This window comes from Paroedura picta, chromosome 6 (assembly GCF_049243985.1).
Source record: "Paroedura picta isolate Pp20150507F chromosome 6, Ppicta_v3.0, whole genome shotgun sequence".
In the NCBI taxonomy this organism is placed as follows: domain Eukaryota; kingdom Metazoa; phylum Chordata; class Lepidosauria; order Squamata; family Gekkonidae; genus Paroedura; species Paroedura picta.
Genome location: NC_135374.1, coordinates 66,130,779 through 66,153,745, shown reverse-complemented (window position 1 = coordinate 66,153,745; position 22,967 = coordinate 66,130,779). Strand labels below are relative to the sequence as shown.

General features: G+C 41.2%; 1 protein-coding gene across 7 annotated transcripts; it reads left to right on the top strand.

Annotated features, from left to right (window-relative positions):
- The first annotated feature begins 1,497 nt into the window (after positions 1-1,497).
- Positions 1,498-22,661, top strand: DDX3X (DEAD-box helicase 3 X-linked). 7 transcript variants are annotated; one of them, XM_077342893.1, is made up of 18 exons: positions 1,498-2,382; positions 3,828-3,885; positions 4,631-4,678; positions 9,561-9,692; positions 10,772-10,892; positions 12,032-12,193; positions 12,279-12,378; positions 14,897-15,032; positions 15,505-15,590; positions 16,697-16,795; positions 16,879-17,039; positions 17,168-17,312; positions 17,764-17,953; positions 18,156-18,337; positions 18,422-18,539; positions 19,394-19,550; positions 19,917-20,068; positions 20,171-22,661. In XM_077342893.1, exons 1-18 carry the CDS (start codon positions 2,338-2,340, stop codon positions 20,248-20,250), a joined length of 2,172 nt encoding a protein of 723 aa, XP_077199008.1. In that variant the 5' UTR covers positions 1,498-2,337; the 3' UTR covers positions 20,251-22,661. The 7 variants fall into 7 exon arrangements, with proteins under 7 accessions (XP_077199008.1, XP_077199009.1, XP_077199007.1 ...); XM_077342894.1 differs by having other exon boundaries at positions 1,499-2,382; positions 4,628-4,678; positions 17,764-17,908; XM_077342892.1 differs by having other exon boundaries at positions 1,499-2,382; positions 4,628-4,678.
- Positions 22,662-22,967: the final 306 nt, after the last annotated feature.

The following is a 22,967-nucleotide window of genomic DNA, read 5'->3' as shown; positions in this document are numbered from 1 at the left end:
GGAGCCTGGCATCTCTGCAATACCATGGGATTCAGAGCCAGGGTTTTTGTCCAGGGGGATTGATCTCTGTTGCATGGAGATGACCTGCAATTCCAGCAAATCCCCAAGTCCTAACCCCTTCCCATCCTTCAACCTCTTTGCCATAGAGTTCCCCCCTCCCAAGCAAGCCCTTTCGTTTTGAACCTGGAGATGAGTTGTCATTGTAGAGGCCTCCTTCCAAAACAGCCTTTTTCCCCTGGTGACTGATCTCTCTAGTCCAATTCCAGATTTCCAGACTGCAGCTGGAAGCTGGTGACCCTTGGGTCACGAATGTTTCTTGAGGTTTGGAGATGGGGCCTCAAGAGTCCAAGAGTGAGCAGGTAAAGGCCACAGTGCAGGTGTGCGTTCTAGCACTCATTGTATTCCTGGGTACTTTGCCTTGGCTTTGCCTCTAGTCCCCATAATAAAACCCTGTGATTTAGATGAGGCTGAGCTTGCAACTGGCTGAAGATCACCCAAGAAGCTTAAATGGAAGAGTGGGATTGGAACACAGATCTTCCAAACCCTAGTCTAAGACTTGAACCATGAAGCCATACTGGGTCTCATAACCATATAGTCCTGAACTTAAAGTAACTTTTGGGTACTGCTTTTCCCAGAGATCAGTTTCTTCTTGGATAGAAACAAAGTTTATCAGAGACTCAAGCCCAAGCACACTGTTGTCATTTTGGAAGTCATGCAAAATGGAAAGTCAGGTGTTTTCACGACACTGGGATGTTGTTTTGCGAGTGTTACAATTGATGATGGATTACGTTTTATTGCACGTTATTAGTTTAAGAGTTTAAGGTGTAAGGCTCATTCAAGAGCATTTGTGTTGTGGCAAAAATCATATTACAATACTTGGGAAGTAGCTAAATTTTATACTAGTATAAGACATTGTGGATTAGAGCCCACCTTCGACAGCAAGTGAATCCTCACTTTCCTTTTACCTTGATGGTTTGAAAAAAGCACACCACAGCAGGCTCAGGGGTTCTTGAAATGCAAAGTAGGCAGTGTAATAATTACTTAAAATTAAAATATAAGCACAACCAGGAAGAAATGCGGATACCATTAATGACTGTTTGTAGTTTGGTTGCAACCGATTAAGACGGATGACTCCCTTGTACCTAGCAGGCCTCTTTGAAAACTGCAGACCTTACTAAAGCAGCTTGGTACAGATCACTGCGTAGCTGCTAGGCGGAAGTGCGATCTTGGCAAGCAGGTTTTCCACACTTCCCCAGAAAAAGACCTCTCATCGCCTTGCAGCGCCGACTGCTCGAGGCAGGCGTGTCCGCGGGGGATGGCAAGCGACTGATTCCTGGCACCGGAACATGGGGCGGGGGGTGCAAGCGGGGAACCAGGGCGGCTCCTGATTGTGAGGTGTTTACACGACAGAGGTGGTCTCTCTCCTCCGGGACCGCCCGGGGAAGTCGTTGCCAGGCTACGGGCCCTAGGTCACACACGGGCCAGAAGAGGGTCGCACCGCGGCTCCGTGCCTCAACCCCACTTTCTCCCTCTCTCTTTCTCCCCCTGGCGCTTCCCGCAGCCCTCGGGACACAGGCCGCGGCCCCGCCGTCTCACCCTCCGCCGCCGCCGCCGCCCCTTCCCTCTCTCTCTCTCTCTCTCTCTCCCTCCCTCCCGCCCACCCACCCACCCACCCACCCGCCCCCCTCCCCTCGCACACGCGGCCCCCCTCCAGACGCCGCAGGGGGCTTAAGATGGCGGCAAGACCCAAAAGGGATGCTCACGTGACTTAGAGAAACCCTGCCTGCCTAACTGCGAGGACTTCATCGGCTTGAAAGCTCGCGACATCTTAGGGGAAGAACGAGACAGGGCGGGGGGGCAGACCTTAGGGATTTTCGCAAACTAAAACGGTAGTGCGAAAGTGAGGGGGGGAGATCTCGCGAGAACCAGGCTGTGAACATTGTGTAAGAACCCATCGCGATAACAGCTAGAGCCTCCTGGCCCGGGCGGAGCCTGCCGCCTTGCCTAGATCTCGCGGGACTCTTGGGATTTCTTTGCCCTCCCCCCACCTCTTTATGCGGAGCGCTTAGTTCTCCTCGCGATCCCTTTTGCTGCAAGCAGAGGTGGGGGGAGGGGACGGAGAGGAGGGCGAGGGGGCGTGGCTTTGCGCGCTGAAGTCAGCACGGCACCTCGGAGGGGGCGGAGGAATATATAAAGGCCGGGGCCGAGCAGGGGGGGTTTCAGTTAGAGAAGCGATTCGAGTCGAAGGTGAAGCGGCGGCAGTCGAGGCTTCGTTCTCCACCGGGCGAATCCGACTTTCTCTACGCGGAGCGGGACCTCCCGAAACGACCTCTCGTTATGAGTCATGTGGCAGTGGAAAATGCCCTCGGTCTAGATCAGCAGGTGAGGCCCCGCGGAGGGATCGGGGGAGGCCGGGGGGGGGCGCCGAGGGATCGCGCTTCCGCTCGGCGCGGGTCGTCTCGGGCCGCCGGCTTTGTGGGAGGGGAGGGGAGGGAAGGGGGCGACGCTGTTCGGGCCGCGTTCTCCGCCCTCCCCGTCTCCTCTCCGGCGGCCTCACAGTGGCGCATTTGAGTGTGACGCAGTTCCTTTTTGCGGGGGCCGCCTCGTCGGCGCGCTGGGCCTCCAGCCCTTCCCGGGCGCCAGGGGAGCGGGGGGGGGGGAGGGTGGATGGGCTGGAGCGGGGGGGGGAGTGACGGGCGGGGTGGGGGAGCCGAGCGAGGCCGGGCCGTGCGAGGCCTGGCCCGTTCCTGAGGCTTTGTGCGGCTGCGAGAAGGGCTCGATGTGCCGGGCCCCCTGGTGGCCGCGGATGGCACATCAGCGGGTGGGGGACAAGGGCGGCCATTGTGCGTGTGACGAAGCGGTGGGGGGGAGGACGGGCGCGCGTGCGCAGTCTCGCTGCCTGCCGGGGGGCGCGAGGGGAGCGGGAGTCATCATGGCGCTCCTTCTGTCGCGCGCGCGCATTCCTGACTTCTTTGTCTGGCCGCTCGCGAGAGGGCAGTGGGGGAGGGCGGCCGCAGCCCATCCACGGGGGCCGGATCCTACTCCCCCTGCCGCCACGGTCGGGGAGGGTCTCCTTCTCTTGCTGCCGGCTGCTCGTTTTTCCGCATGAGGCGCGGCGGGTGGGGAGGTTGCCGCGAGCAACGCCGCTCTGCTGCCGGCCGCTGAAGTAGGTCACGGAGCCCGGCGCGGAAGGGAGGAACCACGTGACTGCCGGATTAGGGCCGCCCGAGAAAGTCCCGGCCGCGGGGGGGGGGGGAGAAGTAGGCCTCGGTGACGCTTCCCTCTCGTATTTTTTAGTCCCCAGCCTCTGCTGGGAGCAATGCACTTTAGTCCCATTGCGGTTTTCCTTGGAATAAGATGCATAGGATGATGTTTGGAACAAGGCCATGCCTGAATTTTCTGAAAAGTGAAATTTTAGGTATAGTTTTTCTGCAGTTGTGGGAAACATGCGTCTTTTAGTCAGCCATGACGTTCTATAAATTTGTGTGGAGAGAATTTTCTACCAATAGTTTATGTAATGTTGCTGAAGAGGAGGCTCCGCATATTTTGGGGTTTGCATAATTGGTTGCCCAGGTGAATGAGGAGCTTGAATTCTGGAAGCGAGGCAACTTCCTCCTTTATCAAGGAGATACCAAACCTTTTTTTACCAGTAGTTCTTACAAAAGGTCTAAACTCGGTAAGCTGTTGGTTTAAAAATACCCAAAGAACTTTATTCTAGGACTAGGAAGTGCGGATTTGAGATTGAATATTGGATGCCAATTTAGATGTTAATTTTTATATGAGGATTTAAAGGCCATTCACCTAACACTGCTGTTTGCTGCTTATAGTTTGCTGGTCTAGACTTGAATTCCTCAGACGCGCAGAGTGGAGGAGGTACAGCAAGCAGTGAGTATATAGATTCAAAATTTAAGTTATTGTATCTTTAAGATTTAATCTTAAATTAAAAGTTAATATACAGCAGCACGTTGAATAAGCAGTTAAGTGCGGCATGGTGTTTTTGAGTGCTGGATGTTTAGAAGGGTAGACTTGGCCAATTTAATGTCATTGGTATTGGAAGGGGTTTCATTCTCATTTTTAAAAGTTTAAAAGGTGAATTGGGAGGAGTGATGACCCTCCTCCCTCCCCCTGCTCGCAATAGAACACTTAAGATTGTAGTCAAGTGTTACCTTAGGGACCCACAAGAGACTCTTGAAAACTCTGGAACTATTGTTATCTCTAGGGTACTACTGGATTAGAATCTGTAATTCTTTATACTTACCTGAACGAATTATGAAGTTAATAAATTGTTTGAACAGAATAATTCTAAGATTGCAAATCTTGCAGTATAGAGTACATAAGGTTTTATAGAAATGTATCTAATGAGATATTTCTGAGAATTGAGGGACACTGGCTGCTGAAATGGAATAAATATTTTTTTCCTTATGAATATTTTTCAAGTCATTGACTTATAGTTACATATAAATGCTGACGTGAGACTGCAGTGTATCATAATATGTCTATCTAGAGGGCGTATTTAGGAATTTCTGGAATTCTGTAGATATTTATAGTTTTTGACTAGGCATTTTGTTTAATAACACCTTGATTTTATAATTTCTATCGAGATCGACAATTTTTGTCTTGTTTTTAGAAGGCCGGTACATTCCTCCTCATTTGCGGAACAGAGAAGCCTCAAAACAGGGTATGTTGATACATGATTATTCCAGTTGAAGTATTGCTGGAAAATTATATGTGAACTTGTTTTGTGACCAGATTTATTGTGACCTGAGCGCTACTGCTTAAGAGCTCCTCAGAATAAGGGTAATTCTCCAAATATGAGCTTAGTTCTGCAGCTACAATTTATATGCATCCACGTATTGGGGTGTTATAAGTGTTCTCACATTAAGAAGCTCTATGACACACGGGAATTTTTAAATCACCCATATTAGAACCTGATTCTTTCAAAATAAGTTTGAAGTAGATATGTAGCAAAGAAGGCTTCGAGTTTAATAGGCTGTGGCATTTTTAAAAACTTTTATCAAGGATCAGTCAGTAAAACTTTATTTTGAAACAACCATACTTGGAATAAGTATCATTTATTTGTTTGTGACTGTATTCTGCAGTCAACCACTAAGTCTATCATGGAGTGAGAAAGAATACACACGGTGATTATCTAACCTAGCATTGAATATAGTGCAGTAGTAAGCCACAAGTATTTGATCTAATGGCAACATGTAAGGCCTGGTTCCAGTCTGCTAACAGTACTGCTCCATAGAACCCAACCTTAAGCTGTCTCATTTGAACGAGCTGTGCAAACTTAACTAAGCACAACTTTCATACTGTCAAATTATGCATGCTGTAAAGGGCAATTCGTGCAGAAAGGAAAGCATCAAAGTGAATGTGTTGCTTTCATCTGCAAATGGTTACTGAAGCTTTAATCCTAAACAAGAACTCAACAGTGAATGTATTTCTTGTAGATCAGGTATGCCTAACTTTCCTTTAATAGGTTTCTTCAGAGTGGTGAAAAGTATCCTGGGCTTCATTTAAGGTGTTCTTCTTAGTCCATGTAATGTATTTAGGCCAGAACAAAGTAATAAATATGTGGGATGAGGAGCAAGCAGTCAAATAGCTCCAGTTTGATATACAAATGACTCTCATAGTTTCATTACCACAAATCCTTCCTTTGTATCCAGAGATTTATTTTTTTTCACTTCAACTTCCAAAGCAGATGTTTTGTCTTTGAATGAGGAATCATGATTTAGATACTGGCGCCCTGCTTTGCTTCTTATTTGGAAACAAAATACATTTACATTGTTCTTTTTGTTCTGACAACAGCTTTGTGAGGTATGCAAAGCTGAGAATGGCTAAGATACTTAGCTGTGTTTCTCCCAGATCCTAGTCCCAGCACCCACTGCGCACCATGCTAGTGCACTGTTGCATGTTCAGCTAATTAAATAATGTCACTGAACTTAGAAAAAATAAATACATTACTTGGGGCTATATAATATGCTATATATAGGGACAGTAGACTTATTTACTTGGAATAATGTGCACACTGTTGCTTATATAGCAGACATCTGTGGGCAATTAGAAGTCATTTTGGCCTACAGTTAAGTCCCTGGCTACTACTAATTTTAATTATTTTCTGAGTGTATACTGGAATTATTTTTTTCATGAATGGAAGATCAGTTCACCATGTGTGGGTCTTCCCCTCTGCCCCCTCCAAAAAAAGGAAAGAAAGAATGTGGGCATTACCCTTCACTCTCCAGGACATGTTTGAATCATGAAGGTTCTCATTTAAGTTCTTCACCAGCCCAAGCTAAATTGTTTGTGTGTGTTGTACTTAACTTCAAGTTGAATGTGGACATTTTGATAAAAAACAAGCATTGTTTGCACTTGAAAACCACCTAACTCTGAGGGGAGTGACTGAACTCTTCAGCATCTAACATTGCACCTGCTGATGATTCCAAAGCATGGCACAAGTGGTGTGGCATTGTGATTCATTAGTGTGCTGGGAGGCATTTGTCTCATAATTGCTTGGGACAACGTTTGAAAATGCTGCTTCTGAATGTCCCAATCTGTTGTGCAGTTGGGGGCAGATCTCCAATTATCAAAGCTAATATGGGGCCACATTTTCCTCTGGCAGTGTTTTTGGGGATGGAATCCCTAGCTTCATAAATAATTATGAGCTTGACGAAGTCTTAAATTATAAACAGTTCACAATTAATATATCATTTTTAATTTTGTTAGATGTAAACTAAAATAATTTGTGCTCATACCATACTGGACTGGAACAAGTTACATTGGAAGGAAAGCAAAAAAGTGGACATTCAAAGAAAACTGAGGCAAAGAGTGCTTTTATATTTACTCTTTGGATACATTACAGCCTCGAAGCTTCAATACAGCACTGGAATTTTCTTGTTTTCTGTGAGCAGCCCCTTTAAGATTTGGAATCCTAAGAACACCTGGAGCTTGGTCTTCAGAGATAAATTAGAGATACTTGAGGGAAGTAATTGGCACCGTGTATTTTTTGGACCAGGATCTCCATACTGTTTTGAGCCATCAGCCAATTTATATTATTTACTTGTAATTTAGGTAAATTCACTGCATTTAAGATAAGAGATATGCTGAATGTTTTTATTACAATATTATAGTTAATTGGATTATGTTTATAGGTTATAGAAGAAATACAACTTAAATTTGTTGCATTGAAAAAGGGGTATGGTATGAACACAAATGCATTAGTTTAGTTTACATCTAAGAAAATTAAAAATGATATATAATAATTGTGACGTTATAATTTAGGACTTGCCACTGAGGAAAAGATAATAGAAAACTGATTTTATCTGGAAAACCGTTCTGGCTGACATCCTTTGAATGAAATAAACTTGAAACTAAACTCAAGAAAAGACATTGCTTAAAAACATTATTTACTTAATGCTTATAAGGATAGGTCTTTTCTTCTTGTTTTGAGTTACCTGAGACCATTCTGTGTTTTTCCTATTGTCAATTTGTAGAAGTATGACAAATACGGTATTTGCTGGTGTATAAGACTATTTTCCCCCATGAAAAACATGCCTCCAAGTGGGGGGGTCGTCCTATACGCCGGGTGCACTTCAGTTGGGATAGACATAGCTGCCCATAGTGGCCCATAGTACTGTACTTTGAGTGGAAATGTAGGGGGGTCGTCTTATACGCCGGCAAATGCAGTAAGTAGTTTAACATAGGCTGTTCAAGTTGCAGTTTCTTAAAGGATAAAAGAAAATTCAGAGCAGTATGCAAAAGTCTTCCAAACATTTGAGTTGAATTGTAATGCTGGGAGTTTTCATGGCTTTCTTGCAGCAGGAAATGCCTGTACGGCAAACTACTATTCCAATTCGACAGCGCCACCACCAAGATGCTGTAAGTTAGTGTCTGGCTGGAGTGCTCTTAAGTTTGTAATCTGATAGCATGTCTCTTAAGTGTATTGCATAACAGTAACTTGCAATCAACTAATAAAAGAGCACATGGCTTTATTTCTTAAGGCAAATTGTCAGTCGTGCCTTTTGCCCGCATTTTAACATCTAAAGATTTCATCTGGATGCTGGCTTAGTGTTTGTATGAAACAAAAAAGTGGTACTGGGAAATTGTATTTGTACCTTGCATTTGAATATGTCTCAGGATTGTTAAGCAGAGATGGGTATAATGTTTGCAGTATAAAACTTAGCAGTCATTCAGTCTCCTATTTAGGGTCGTTGTATCCAAGATCTCTAATGTTCAGATCTAGAAGATCCCCACCCCCATCCAAGGTTTAGGTGTTGGCATGGGGATTTGTTTTACAGTACAAAGTAGCTGGCCTGTGAGGTCTTTGAAACTTACCTTACTGTGTGCAATTTTTTTTAACAAGTTTGCTGTAGTATGATTATATGATACAACCAATTTGTATATTCTGGTTGAGGGTGATACTGTGCCATTCTGGACTGATTTAATTGTAGTCTCTTTAAAAGCTTACTGTACTGAAGGGTTTAAAAGCAAATAAACTTGTATAATCTCTGACTTTTAAGTGGATACAACATAAATTCCCTCCTGTCCCCAGCATCATCTGGGAGCTTGTCCCCTTATAGAGTTCTCATCTGAACCACTTTGGCTTGAAGTTTCCAATAAATGCTTATGGAGATCTTTTTTTCTTAGTATATTTATATACGTTTATATGTAACTGCTGTAAGCACCAAACCTTTCAGCAGACAACTCTTGTAGCTTTATTGTCTGTTTATAAATGCGAAATCATTGCAATTGTTTAGTCAAGATAGTCTAATACAGCCCACAAGATACAAGTTTAGAAACTGATTGTGACTACATCATGGCATAAACCTCTGTGTACTGATCTTCACTTTTGTGTTGAAACTTGTCCTCTGGTCAGCTGAAGCTTCTGATTTTCCCTAATCTTTAAGATATCTCAAAACTTGGTTAGCTATAATAAACGAAATATATTCAATAGAATTTTCTACAGGCCTCAAAATATGTCATTGAAGCTATTGACTAGTTGCTCTCAAAATACTGATTGTATATTTTGTAGTGGCAACTATCAATGGCAGTCCTATAGTCAGAAAATTAATTTTAATGGGAAACATTTAGACTTAAACAGCATGCAGAAATGAGGGTTAATAAATAGCTGTGTGCATGATAAACGTATGTAAGCTTAGCTTAGGATCTGGAAGCCTACTACAGGCTGTTTAACCAGCTATCCTGAGAACATTCTTTTGCTTATAGCATGGCAGTAAGTATTGGTGCACTGAGCTAATAAACATGAACCATTGCATTGTCTGTCTTAGAATCCCCTTGGCTTAGCTAAATACACAGTGTGCCCTAAGCTTGGGTTGCAGCTTCATAAATTCTACTTGAATGCAGCACCTTGACCAAGTGAAGGCCTGCATTTCTATCCAATTCCTGGGGCCTGAGGCCATACTTCTTCCACAGAAGGGGCCATTGATGTAGACTTCTGGCAGCAAAAGTCACACTAGTCCTGTGGAGCTTGCAAAAACTTATTTGCTAGCACAAGTGACGTTTTATCCTTTAATTGTTTGACTTTTTATTCTCTGCCAAAGATTCCCCCAGCTGGGACTCTCGTGGAGGTAATGGCTATATGAATGGATATGATCGTGACAGCCGGATGAATGGCTACGATCGTGATCGCGATGTGTTTGGATCCAGAGGAGGATCTGGACGTGATGACAGAGGTGGGCGTGGGGACCAGTCACGTTTCCAACAGTTCTATAGTGTCCACTACTGCTCTTGTTAGAGACGCTTTCACTTCACAGTCTGGTCGCATGAAATGGAGACTTCTTATGGAAGTTGGAGACTTTTTGTCAAGGAGCATTTTGGAAAAAAAATTCTGCCACACTGGAATGTTATTGAAATAGAGGCTTAATGGTGTTAGTTATTTATGTGGGAACTTGGAAGTATGACTTTGGCTACAGCAAGGTAATACCACAGGGAATTTTGGGACCAGAATTTGGTCCTTTTCAGTATATATTCCTGAACAGTAGCATGGCTGCTTACTCAACAGCCTATTCAGGGTATTGCTTCAAAGTTGCATCTAAAGAAGCCCCTATATTCCAGATGAAGCACCTGTATTCCAAGTCTCAATGCCTCTATCTGAATGCTGAATTAAAATTTACATTTAGGTGGTAGAAAGTGATACTGCCTCATTTGTAGCCTGTGTTGCAAATACTATTTTGTTTTATATCTAAACATATAAAATGTATGTGTTGCAAAATTTAACATTCCAAATTTTATGAACTTAAAGCAAGGTTGCATAATGATTATGCCGCATGCTTGTGGCAAAGGTGCTAGAGTATGAACAATTCTATTATATGCAGACTTGGTTTTCTGAAGTATAGAAGGATCAGTAGCTGCTTAATGTCAAAATGTGTATCTTGGGCCATGGCACATTTGACCTGCATGGAATACAGCAGTCCTATTCAAGTCACCAGGTATGGGTTTGTTCAGTGCCTGGATGTGAGATGATCTAACACTATATATGCTCCCTTAAGGTTTCTGGAAGGGGGAGGCAGATTGCAGGAGAAAAACATAACCAGATCTGGTGTTTACAGTGTGTCACTATCGTAAACAGTTGACCATTCTAGCATCTTGCTTGTTGTAAAATGTACTTTGCAAATAAAATTCTTGGGGGATGTTGGCAGTTAAATTGCCAAGGCACCTTCATGGTGATGTGTGGGATTTTAGGCGATCTGATTCTTACAGGTTGCTTGTTAGACCTGTAGATAAGTTTTTAATCAGTGACGCTTCTTCCCAGGTTTTGATGGTTGGAACGCAGGAAGAGACAGGGATGCATACAGTAGCTTTGGTGCAAGAAGTGAACGTGGTTCAGGGAAATCAAGCTTCTTCGCTGACCGTGGAAATGGCTCAAGGGGAAGGTTGGTATCTAAACCATCGCAAAAGGCTCACCCTTTTGCATTCTAAAGAACTGGGCACAATACAGTCACATCATCTCTAGAAGTTGAGTTGTGCTTAGTTCTCATCTTCTTTCAGGTAGGAAATGACATGGGCAGACATAGCCTAATTTCACAAGAGTTAAAGGGGAGGGGGTGTTACAGTTTTGAGTTATTTTGTTAGTATTGGCTCTGAATAGTGAAGATTTTAGATGTCATGACATAGATTTAATTTGTTGGGAGTAATTATTTACTGTCACTTCTCCTGCTTTGAGTGGCTACAACTGTTCTGTAGTTTGCCAGGGTAAGACTTCAGATCATTTTATTTATAATTACATTAATAATGATTTTCTGCCCCATCTTTTGAGGCTCATCTGAATCATCATGTTAATAAATGCCTAAAACAGAACAACTGGTCCCAAAGGTGCTGTATATTCCTGTATCTAGATTTTTCCTCAAAGCTCTGCCAAGTGAAGCATTTTTATTCGTACCCTCACATTGCTGGTATGATGGATCTTGGCTAGAAGTAAATGGGTTGTCACATAATGTTCCGTTGACCTCCTTTTCCACGCACACCCCTTTTAGGAAGGGGGGTAGGAAGTCTTTTAATGGGAGTTTTAATGGGGATTTAAGTCACTGTAACCCGCCACGAGCCATTTGAGAGTGGCGGGAAATAAATCGAAATAATAATAATGTCCCCTGGCTCCATTATGCCCCACTTTATTGGGGTGGCCTCGGCTATTCAGGGGGCTCTGATTTAATGTTGTTTAATGTTGTCACTGTGACTTAATGAACAATTTGTTGTCTTGCTATTCATTTCTACCAGGTCCTATTTCAGTGATATTCTGCACATACCTCAAATATAACTGAAGTGAGCAGTAATTCATGAAAGCTACCACAAATTTTGCTAGTCCTTAAAATGCTACTGGGTGTTTATTCTTTCTGATGCCTCAAATATAGGTAGTGATGATTAAAGCTGCTGTAGAAATTGATACTCTAGAAATGGAGGGTTGTGGAGTTCAGCCAAATAGCCTTAGCCCCGCCAATGAGTGTTTGAGGTTGCAGTACCTTATGGGAAATTGCTGTGTAAGCTGAACCTCAAACTCTGTCTTTCACGTAATTAGATTTGATGAACGTGGAAGAGGCAGTGACTTTGATGGCATCGGCAGTCGTGGTGATAGAAGCAGCTTTGGAAGATTTGAGCGCAGTGGGAACAGTCGTTGGTCTGATAAATGTGATGAGGATGACTGGTCCAAACCACTTGCACCAAGTGAACGTATGGAACAGTGAGTATTGAACATGGTTGTTTTGTAATTTTTGGAAGTCATATGTTTAGCACTTAGTAATACTCTGTTGACATTTCCACTCTAGGGAGCTCTTCGCTGGTGGAAATACTGGCATTAACTTTGAAAAATATGATGACATTCCTGTTGAGGCAACAGGCAGCAATTGCCCTCCACACATTGAAAGTGTAAGTATTCCTTTGGTGACAACTGGATTCAGTTTAAGTAGAGTATACAGAGGAAGTAACCAATCTGAATCCGGGGCTTCAGAAACCTTACTTGGTGTCTAGTATTCTTGGATGTAACTGGCATAGGGATTAGAGCAGGTGTTGATGATGAAAGCTTTTCAGTTGGTGCATGACATCTTTAACTCTGAGAACAATTGGCAGTCTTTCACTTCTAGCAGAATACCTGTTTTAGTCTTCTTATTTCTCTTGGTTACCTTGATAAAAAGATAGAGTAACTGCCTCTTTTTAATTGTGCTGTAGTAATCTGTATATTTTAACTGTAGCAGAATGTGAATGTTTATTTTGAGAACTTTGGGGGGGGTGTAGTCTGTTACTTGCAATAAACTTGAGGCTTATTGTAAATCCAGTCAATAGCTCAAGATTCATGGCAACATGAAGCAGTGTTCAATCTTTGAGTCTTGTCAAGTTCATCCACCCCTTTCACTTTTATGAATACAAAAGTCCATTTTTTCTATGTACCTAGAATGTTCCTGACTTGGATTAAAAAAGCCTCCATTCTAGGCTGATCGTAACATGGACTTGTAGAAATCAACTATGGTCCAACTAGTAAGGCTGATTGCCTGGTACTAAGCAGCAGTGTTGGAAGTGAGATAAGGATACATGGGGCTATTACTGATGTATAAATAGTTCCAGCAAATTAGTTAGAAGTGGCAACATGTTAAAAGCTGAGAAGTCTCATCAAGGCAAACCTTCGAAACAATTTGTTTAGGCCAGTGGCCCAAAACCTTTACTTAAGTTGTTTCATGAAGTGGACCCAAATACCTGGCTGAACTGCTCCATCTTGCAGGCCCTGTGAAACTGCGAGAGCTAGTGCTAACACAGCGTGTTAAATGAAAAAGGGAGCTTTCCTGACACTTCTTGCAAACCCTGGTGTAAGTCAGTGGATTCCCTGGGAGCACAAGTGACCTGTGTTGTAGAAAGGTGGAGTTAAACCTCATTTCCAATTGCCAAATGGACAAGGTGTGCATTTGGCTAATCTGAGATGAAAAATTACCTATTGGTATTTTTAGGTATTAATTTAACGGGGGGGGGGTATTTTTCCATCTACAAAATGGCTACAACTCAAAAATAGATCTAAAAGGTATTTATAGGAATCCTGATCTCTCTTAATGTTTTCCAAGTGAACTGTCACCTTGCAAAAGGCATTTAAAGGGACCAAGATCTCTTTTACATCAGCCTTTCTCAACTTTTCTGCCATTGAGAAGTCCCTGGAACATTCCTCAGGTTTCGAAACCCCAGAATAGGCATGATCATGCAGAATATGGTTGGGAAGCCTACTGGGGCCCCACCCCTTCAGGCCCACTGTTGGCTATTTTGGAAAGTGGGGGAGCCAGTCAATATGATCATATCACCCAATAAATGTTTAACAAATGTTAAAATATATTAAAAAATTAACTTAACTCTCACCCATTCAGGAAACCCTTCCAGGATTGCCAAGAAACCTACAGGGTTTCATGAAACCCTGCTTGAGAAAGTCTACTTTAAGTGCACAGTTCATTCCAAGCGGAAGTCTCCAGTTGGAGCGGAGAAGGCATTTGAAGGGACCAAAGTCCCTTTAAACACCTTCCCCCCCTCCTCTGTTGGAAATAGTGAAGGATGGGCACACTATCTTTGAAGGCTCATAGAATTTGGACCCCAGGTCCAATCTTTTTCAAATGGGGGGGGGGGTGGCTGAGGAGAGGCATCAGCAGCTATGCTGTAAATTAATGACTATCTCAAAAAGTAGCTCTTCCCCATATACTTCTGGAACAATTCTTCATTATAGCCTATGGGAATGGATACCATTGATTATAATATTCCTCATAGGTTGTAATGGAGCTGGAAAAATTGGCATGCCCAAATATTTGCCAAATTTGAATTACCATCTTGGTATTTGGGAATATTGGGAAATACTGATTTTGGGGGTTCAGTGTGCCCAAAGAATACTGCTTTGTCTTGCATAACACATGAGTACCCCAGGAGCACAATTTTGAGAGCGCAGTGGGCTGCAGAGTGATTTGAAAGACAGTCAGCTCATGTTGCTTTACTTCTTCCTTTGGATCCAACCCTTTGTTGGCTGTTTGAATCAGATTTTAGGTATGTGGTAACATTGCTTATACCACCTGAATCAATTTAGATTACAAAAGCTGGAACTTTTAACCACCAGAATTACTACTACTCCTCAAATATTGCTGGTTTTGGTAAAAGAATACCAAAATGTTTTGGTCTGTTGAAACATGTTTATAGGTAGACCCCTGGCTGCTGTTGAAAGAGTAGCAAGTTTTTATGTAAGGTATAAACTAATTTATCCTTTTTATTATCTTAAGTAGTGTGCAGCATGCTTTTGGGCTAGATCTCTGTACTGTATTTTTAGATGTAGTAGTCAATGGTATACTTGGAATTCCTAGCAGCAGAGCAAACAGCATTATATGAGTGCATCATAACACCTGTCCCTCTTAACAATTTCAAATACTTGTAGTTCAGTGATGTTGACATGGGGGAAATTATCATGGGGAACATTGAGCTCACCCGCTACACACGACCTACTCCAGTACAGAAATATGCTATCCCTATCATCAAAGAGAAGAGAGATTTGATGGCTTGTGCCCAGACAGGTATGTCTCTGTGTTGAATATACTGCTTAAGAATTCCTGGATTGTCTTTTTAGCTGTACATACTTCACTGAAGGAGAATCAAATTAACAAAACAATTTTCATGGAAGAACAATAATAGGGGTGCTTTGGAATGGCTGCAAAACAAGTTACTTAAATACTGAGAATATAGGTTTACAAGTATTGTTTTCAAATCACTTTTCTAAATGCTATATATCTAACGATTAGGGGTTCTTTTGTGGGAAATAAGTGGCCCATTTTGTAACTGGCAGTTACCCTAGCTAATTCAAGGCAAGCTTACCTTGATGGTATCTGTACAAGATAGCAACTTGATAAAATGTCCAGGTTAAACTTAAAATGAGTTAAGTTTAATAGGACAGTCATCCTTTCTTACTGTGGAAGAGCAATAGCGATACTGTTTTTAAAAATCTGAAGTGTGCCATCACCAACAGTAAAACATGCTCCTTTGTTTTAGGCTCTGGAAAAACAGCTGCATTTCTTCTGCCTATACTGAGTCAGATCTATACAGATGGCCCAGGTGATGCCCTGAGAGCTATGAAGGTAAAATTTTAGTCAATTTTTACTATATGGTTATTCAGGCCAAAATACAGATACATTTGTAATTGGAAACGGAAGCAATTCAAAAAAAGAAAACAATAATATATGGGATTAAAAAGTCAGACATCACAAGAACTTTAGGGTGCTAAAATCAATCAATATTTACAATGTACTTTAAAATACCAATGACAATTGGATCTTTATAGTATTTAACTCAAACAGACTTTCTGATCTACATACATAGTACACAGTTTCTTGGCAGTGCAAAATTTAGCTTGCCTATTTTCATCTTGAAGCAGTATCTTGATTTTTCTCTTGGGTAGTTCAAAGTTCTTGGGTAGTTCTTGGGTAGTTCAAAACTGGCTGGATAGAATTACATCTAATAGCATCATAAATGGGGCAGAGCAAAAGCACATGTTCATTTGTTGCTGTCAAACTGCTGGCCCGTGGACAATATCTCTGAGCAAGGTTTTTTTTTTTAATTGTAAGTAAGATTTTAGTCCAGAATACTTTACTCTTCATGGATAAAAACAAATACAACTGACATTGGTACTTGAAGTCTAACTTGGAGATCTTTGACTACTGCATTCAGATAGGAATGCTGTATTTTGTCAATGTAGTATTTGTTTTTATTTTACAAAACTGAAATCTTGCCTTTCTACCCTCAGAAGGGACACCAAGGTGGTTAACAAACTGAAACATAATAATTTAAAAACCATTAAACGCAACTGTCCCCAATAAACATGCATCAAAGCAATTAAAAGTGGAGGTAAAAGGCATGTAAATATATACATCCTGACTTACACATACTGCCATCCATATTGTACAGTGAAAAACCATATAAAAGTGAGCTACTGTTAGAGCAAACCATGACTTGGAAGCAAATGTAAGGACTGCATCCTTAAGTTGTCTGAAGGAGCCATCTTGTTTGTGTGGATGGTGGCAGCAAGTGAGTATGGTAGTTACTGTAGGTGGCAGTATTGCTTGGGGCTAGGTATCACTTGGAACCATATGAGAATATCTGAGCTTGAAATAACAGGGTAGAAATGTGATTTGCATGAAGTATTAAGATTGATTTTCATCTGATAATGGGTATTAATATATCTTAGGAAAATGGAAGGTATGGACGTCGTAAGCAATACCCAATCTCATTGGTTTTGGCTCCTACAAGAGAATTGGCAGTGCAGATATATGAAGAAGCCAGGAAGGTAATCATGTGTTCTTCTGCAGGTTTGGCCAGCATAATACTTGTACATCTCAGAAACTAAAAAAGCTTGCTTTGTTCCCACAGTTTGCATATCGTTCCAAAGTTCGTCCTTGTGTTGTCTATGGTGGGGCTGACATTGGCCAACAGATACGTGACTTGGAGCGTGGTTGCCACTTACTTGTAGCAACTCCAGGACGTCTTGTAGATATGATGGAGAGAGGAAAAATTGGACTGGACTTCTGCAAGTAGGTGTAATAGGTCCACATCCTGCATGATAATTCTTAATCCATGTTGAATGGCCTTTGAGAGTATGGATCATCAGAGTTTATAAACTGTGTCTTTTAAATGCTGATCTTTTAAAAATGCTCTCTAGGTACTTGGTATTGGATGAAGCTGACCGTATGCTTGACATGGGGTTTGAACCTCAAATTCGTCGTATTGTTGAGCAAGATACTATGCCACCAAAAGGCGTCCGTCAGACCATGATGTTCAGTGCTACCTTTCCAAAGGAAATCCAGGTAATCTTTCACTAACTTGTTTGAAATAGTGCTAGAGGTTGCATTGTGGCCAAAATGATAGTGCAAGCCAGCATATTCCGGTGGTCATATAGTAAGCAACTTGTGGCTGAGATGTATGCAGTTACACTATCATACACTTATTGTGAATGTCCTAGGTTTGTTCAACTGCATCATCCTTTAGCGAGTTACTTAAAGAAAATTTGACTAATGTACTATTAAGTAACAGAGCGCCTGCATTTATTGTAATGGTAGCCAATATATTGTGGCTATTCTAAATTATACACATGAATTCTGTAACCCTTTAAATGTCTAATTTTTAATATGTTTTAAATATCTAGTGAACTCAAATGTGTGTTCAAAGTTCTTGGATGTATCCTCAAAACATTTTTTGCTGATTAATTCTTAAGTAATATTGGTAGCCTTAATGCTGAATCAAGTATTCTTCTTTCAGATGCTTGCTCGTGACTTCTTAGAAGAATATATCTTTCTGGCTGTTGGCAGAGTTGGCTCTACATCTGAGAACATCACACAGAAAGTAGTGTGGGTGGAAGAATTAGACAAACGGTCATTTCTGCTTGACCTCCTAAATGCCACAGGTAAAGACTGTTTGGGAGAATTCCAACACAACTCTAATGGCTCAGGTAATGAGAATCTATGTTAGGTGGAGGAAAAGCTTCAGACTTTTCCTCCCTGTTTTCTCCTATCTTTGAATATTTTATTTAAATCTGCATGCAGCTAGCTTGACTAGTATTAAGTCGTGAATTGCAACCATAATTTTCACCACTTGATGGTGCTATATCTACCTATGTGGCTCTGTGCTAAAAGAATTATTTGATTACATAGGCAAAGATTCTTTGACTCTGGTGTTTGTGGAAACTAAAAAGGGGGCTGATTCCCTGGAAGATTTCCTGTACCATGAAGGATATGCTTGTACAAGTATCCATGGTGATCGCTCCCAGCGAGACAGAGAAGAAGCATTACACCAGTTCCGTTCGGGCAGAAGTCCTATCTTGGTTGCAACTGCAGTAAGTATAGTCTTAGTTGAAAATGCACAGTGGCAACATGAAATGAACAGGATGTAATCTGTGCACTTCTGGACACTTCACTAGGTAGCTGCAAGAGGGCTGGATATTTCAAACGTAAAACATGTAATCAACTTTGATTTGCCAAGTGACATAGAAGAATATGTTCATCGCATTGGCCGTACAGGGCGTGTTGGGAACCTTGGTAAGATTTATTTCATGTAACTGACGTTCAAGTATTTTTGAACTGTTCAATAATGTATTCTTGGGCAGAGCTATATTGTCTTGAAATTATAGCTTTCTATTATCCCTCCCCCCATGAAATTTTGCAGCAGGAAGAGTGTTTTCCAGTTTTTCCTTTGGAAAAATTGAATGTGGAGCCCTGAATTCCTATGAAACCTTCTGCGATGAGTGAAATGCTTCATTAAAACTTTGAAGTCACTCATGAGATTTGTAATTTGAAAGGGTTTCATGTAACCTTTCCTGCATGTGCTATGGACTTGTATAGTTTATTTCCAAGGATATGTTTAAATGTAATGTGCATTTATTCAGTTAGTATGTCTACTATTCAAATAGTGTGTTAAATATAAATAGAAGTCTAACAGTAGTCTTATTCTGACTTAAAAAGGTGATTTCTACTGGGTGCCTTATTGTGATTTATGATATTCATTTCTAAATAGAGGCATACAATTATAGATTTGGGTATATTTAGTAAATGTGTTAAAACAGTAAATTGGGTTTAGTTTTGGCAGTTGGAAGAATGACGTTTCAATTTTTGTAGAAACCATGGTTTCCCCATTTGATACGGCTTAAAAATTGCCAGAAATGTTACCTTCCTTGTGGAAGCTACTTTATCACCAAAGCTTGAAGACTCAAACTTCTGGAATGCTTTGCACAAACACAATTAAATCGAAATGCTTTTGAGGAAATAGCTTATCAAATTGATGTAAATCGTTTGACCATTTGGCTTAACTCTGAGATGTTTTTGACTTTAAAAAAGATGATTTTGAGGAATACTGAAAACACTCACAATGAAGAAATTCTTGTTTCATCCTCTAGGTCTTGCCACATCATTCTTTAATGAAAGGAACGCAAATATTACAAAAGACTTGCTAGATCTACTAGTTGAAGCGAAGCAAGAAGTGCCATCTTGGCTAGAAAACCTGGCATATGAGCAGCATCACAAGGGTGGAAGTAGTCGTGGACGATCTAAAGGGTAACTGATTGTTTGGGATCTATGAACCTAAGAATTTCAGTAGTACGTACAAACCATAGGTGCCAACATTGAGCAATAAAACTGTCTACATGGTTATGCATGGGTGACATAATTCATAGTTATCAGTTGTGTTCTCTAAAATTGGGCCTGGTTGATTTTCCTCATGTAGATCAGTTTCTTAAACAGCGTGTGTCACTTTGTGGCTGCTGTAACATTTTCTGATGACTTGTAAGTTGCAATAACTTGTTAGGCAGCTTTTCAGATGACGTGTGGAAAAGTGACTGTGGAGTTAATCTATTGTAGATGATCACCCCAAGGGGGGAAGTTGCCTTTTGGATGCTGCTGACACACTCTGTTTCCTCGCAGCCGTTTCAGTGGAGGGTTCGGTGCCAGAGACTATCGAACAAGCAGCAGTTCCGCTGGCAGTAGTTTTGGAAGCAGCCGTGCAAGTAGTGGCCGCAGCGGTGGCGGTGGCGGTGGCGGCAGTGGCCATGGCGGCAGCAGAGGGTTTGGAGGAGGTGAGCTTTCTTACAGGTTCATGATAGAAGGGAGGTTGGGGAAGTGGACAGTAGAAGTTGGATTTCCCTGACCTTTAATTTTCATGGCTTTTGTTTTAATAGGTGGCTATGGCGGCTTCTATAACAGTGATGGATACGGAGGAAACTATAACTCTCAGGGGGTAGACTGGTGGGGCAACTGATCTGCTTGCTGCAGATGCTTACCAAACAAGCTAATATGGAAACCACATGTAACTTAGCCAGACTATACCTTGTGTAGCTTCAAGAACTCGCAGTACATTACCAGCTGTGATTCTCCACTGAATTTTTTTTGAGGGAGCTCAAGGTCACAACAATATACGAAGGAACAGAAGCCCTACTTCAAAGAAGGTTTAAAGACTCCATTGTAGTCAGGATTAACTCTCCCACCCACCCCCCACTCCCGGACTGTATTTATAATTTTGTGACTGAGGATCATTTGTTAATGTACTGTGCCTTTAACTTTAGACAACTTTTTATTTTGATGTCCTGTTGGCTCGGTAGTGCCCAAGATTATCAATTGTTTTGACAAAATTTCTGAACTTGGGCTTAAAAAAAATCAAACCTTGGCACGCAGGTGTGATACAACTTACAGGAATCATTGATTCATCCACTAAATACTACAAAAAACTTATGCGGTGGCCTGCATTAGGGCTTTGATACTTGGAGATTTGAAAAATAAAACATCTTGAAGCATATCAATGGAATTAGTTTCTAATGTGGCAAAACTGTACTAAGTTAAAGTTGATTTGCTCACTCTATCCTGGATAGGTACTTAGAACCTGATAGTCTTTAATAAGCCATTCCAGTCATGATGATGATGATAAAGGTGGTGTATGGATACATGCATACAGAAAAAGCACTGTTTTCAAAGTTAATGCAAGTAAACACAACAGTTCCAGTGTTTAGGCAGATAATTAATGTGAGCTAGCCAAACCGAGATGGAACATTACAGGGAATGTTTAAAGGTCTGAACTTGAAATAGTTTTTAGGAGAATTCATCTACTTAGACTTTTCAAAATTGCCTGCCATATAAAATTGAAATGGTAGAATGGCTGACCACAACAGTGACGGGTCCACTTTTTAAGGGCCTGACTGATTTTTTTGGTCTTAACGCATGCTAGTGTTGATGTTTTTTGGTCAAGGGGGAATGAACAGGAAGAATTATGCAGCAGGCTTTATTTTAATGCAGATTCACATTACTCTGTTCAAGCTGCGTTGAAGTGTAACTGGCTTACTGTAGACTTGTAAAATGGCTCCAGAAGAGTAACAAATTCTGAGATCACAGAGGTTGGAATGTACATAACTGCACAAGGTTTCAATTCTGCTATCAAGTGCAGTTTTAGTCAGTTTTAGTTGCATAGGTTTCCATTGTATTAGTCTGTTAAGCTGAATCTGGCCAAAGATAAGTATTTCCAACAGTAAAATGCCTCTGCCACGTCAATTCTCTGAGCTAACTTCTGTGGTGAGAGTCATTACCAACTCTTAGTCTAAGTGGCACAGGACAACAGCAAAATCTCCTAAAGTGCAATAGATCTTTTCAAGTGTATTGTGCCTTGTTCTAAACTTTTAAGTAGGTGCACTTGACAGTATTTGAGGTCATTTGTTATGGTGCTATTTCAATTAGTCTAGATTTAGGCCCTTGTACATTTTGCCCATAACTTTTTACAAAATACTTCTTTTATTGCACATTCAGAGAATTTTATATGTCTTGTGTGCGTGTCCTTAACTTCCAATCTTATTTTGTCTCTTGGGAGACTGAACGCAGCTTGTCTAAGGAAGGAACTTGATTCTAAAACTGGGACCATGGGAATAATGGTTGGGAAGAAACTATTTGCACACGACAGATTTCTAGATACTTTTTGCTGCTAGTTTTGTGTAATATTTATTGAACATTTTTGACAAATATTTATTTTTGTAAGCCTAAAAGTGATTCTTTGAAAGTTTAAAGAAACTTGACCAAAAGACAGTACAAAAACACTGGCACTTGAATGTTGAATGTCACCGTATGCGTGAAATTATATATTTCGGGGTAGTGTGAGCTTTTAATGTTTAAGTCATATTAAACTCTTAAGTCAAATTAAGCAGACCCGGCATTGGCAGTGTAGCCATAACTTTCTGATAGCAAAACAAAAATTGGCAACTTTAAAATTAAACATGCCAAGGTTTTGATACACTTGTCTTAAGATATTAATGAAACACTTCAAAACACTGATGTGAAGTGTCCAGATTCTCATATGTTTGTTGCGTGAGTTTTTGTTTAGTTGTGTGGTTTTTTTCAGTGAATGTCTGGCACATTGCAATCCTCAAACATGTGGTTATCTTTGTTGTATTGGCATAATCAGTGACTTGTACATTCAGCAATAGCATTTTAGCAAGTTTTACAGCCAGCAATATTCTTCAGTTCAGATAAGGATTCAATCATATGCAAAGAATGGATTTAAACTTGCTGAGTGTAAAGATTTGAACTTCAAGTCACTGTAGGTTTAGTAATTGCTTATTGTATTAGTTTAGATGCTAGCACTGCATGTGCTCTGCATTACTCAATTTTAATAAAATAAAAAGTTTAAATGCACTGTGTCTATGTGCTTAATGTGGTGCTTACTACTGAGAGAACAGGATATTTTGTCATTAACTACATACACTGAACAGACACCCAAGTCTTCCAGAAATGTAATATAATCATTGCTCGGTTAAGGACAATCCAGTTCAGTTCACTCATCACGGGGTGCAAATGGCTGTATCTGTAACTGTATTGCAACTGTAATGTAGTCAAATCAAGATCACTGTGTCATCTTTTCCTCTTCACTATATGCCATCGCTAGAGGCAAAGCCTTTTGTACCCAGGAATACCAACAGGCTCTAGGATGCACACCTGCAC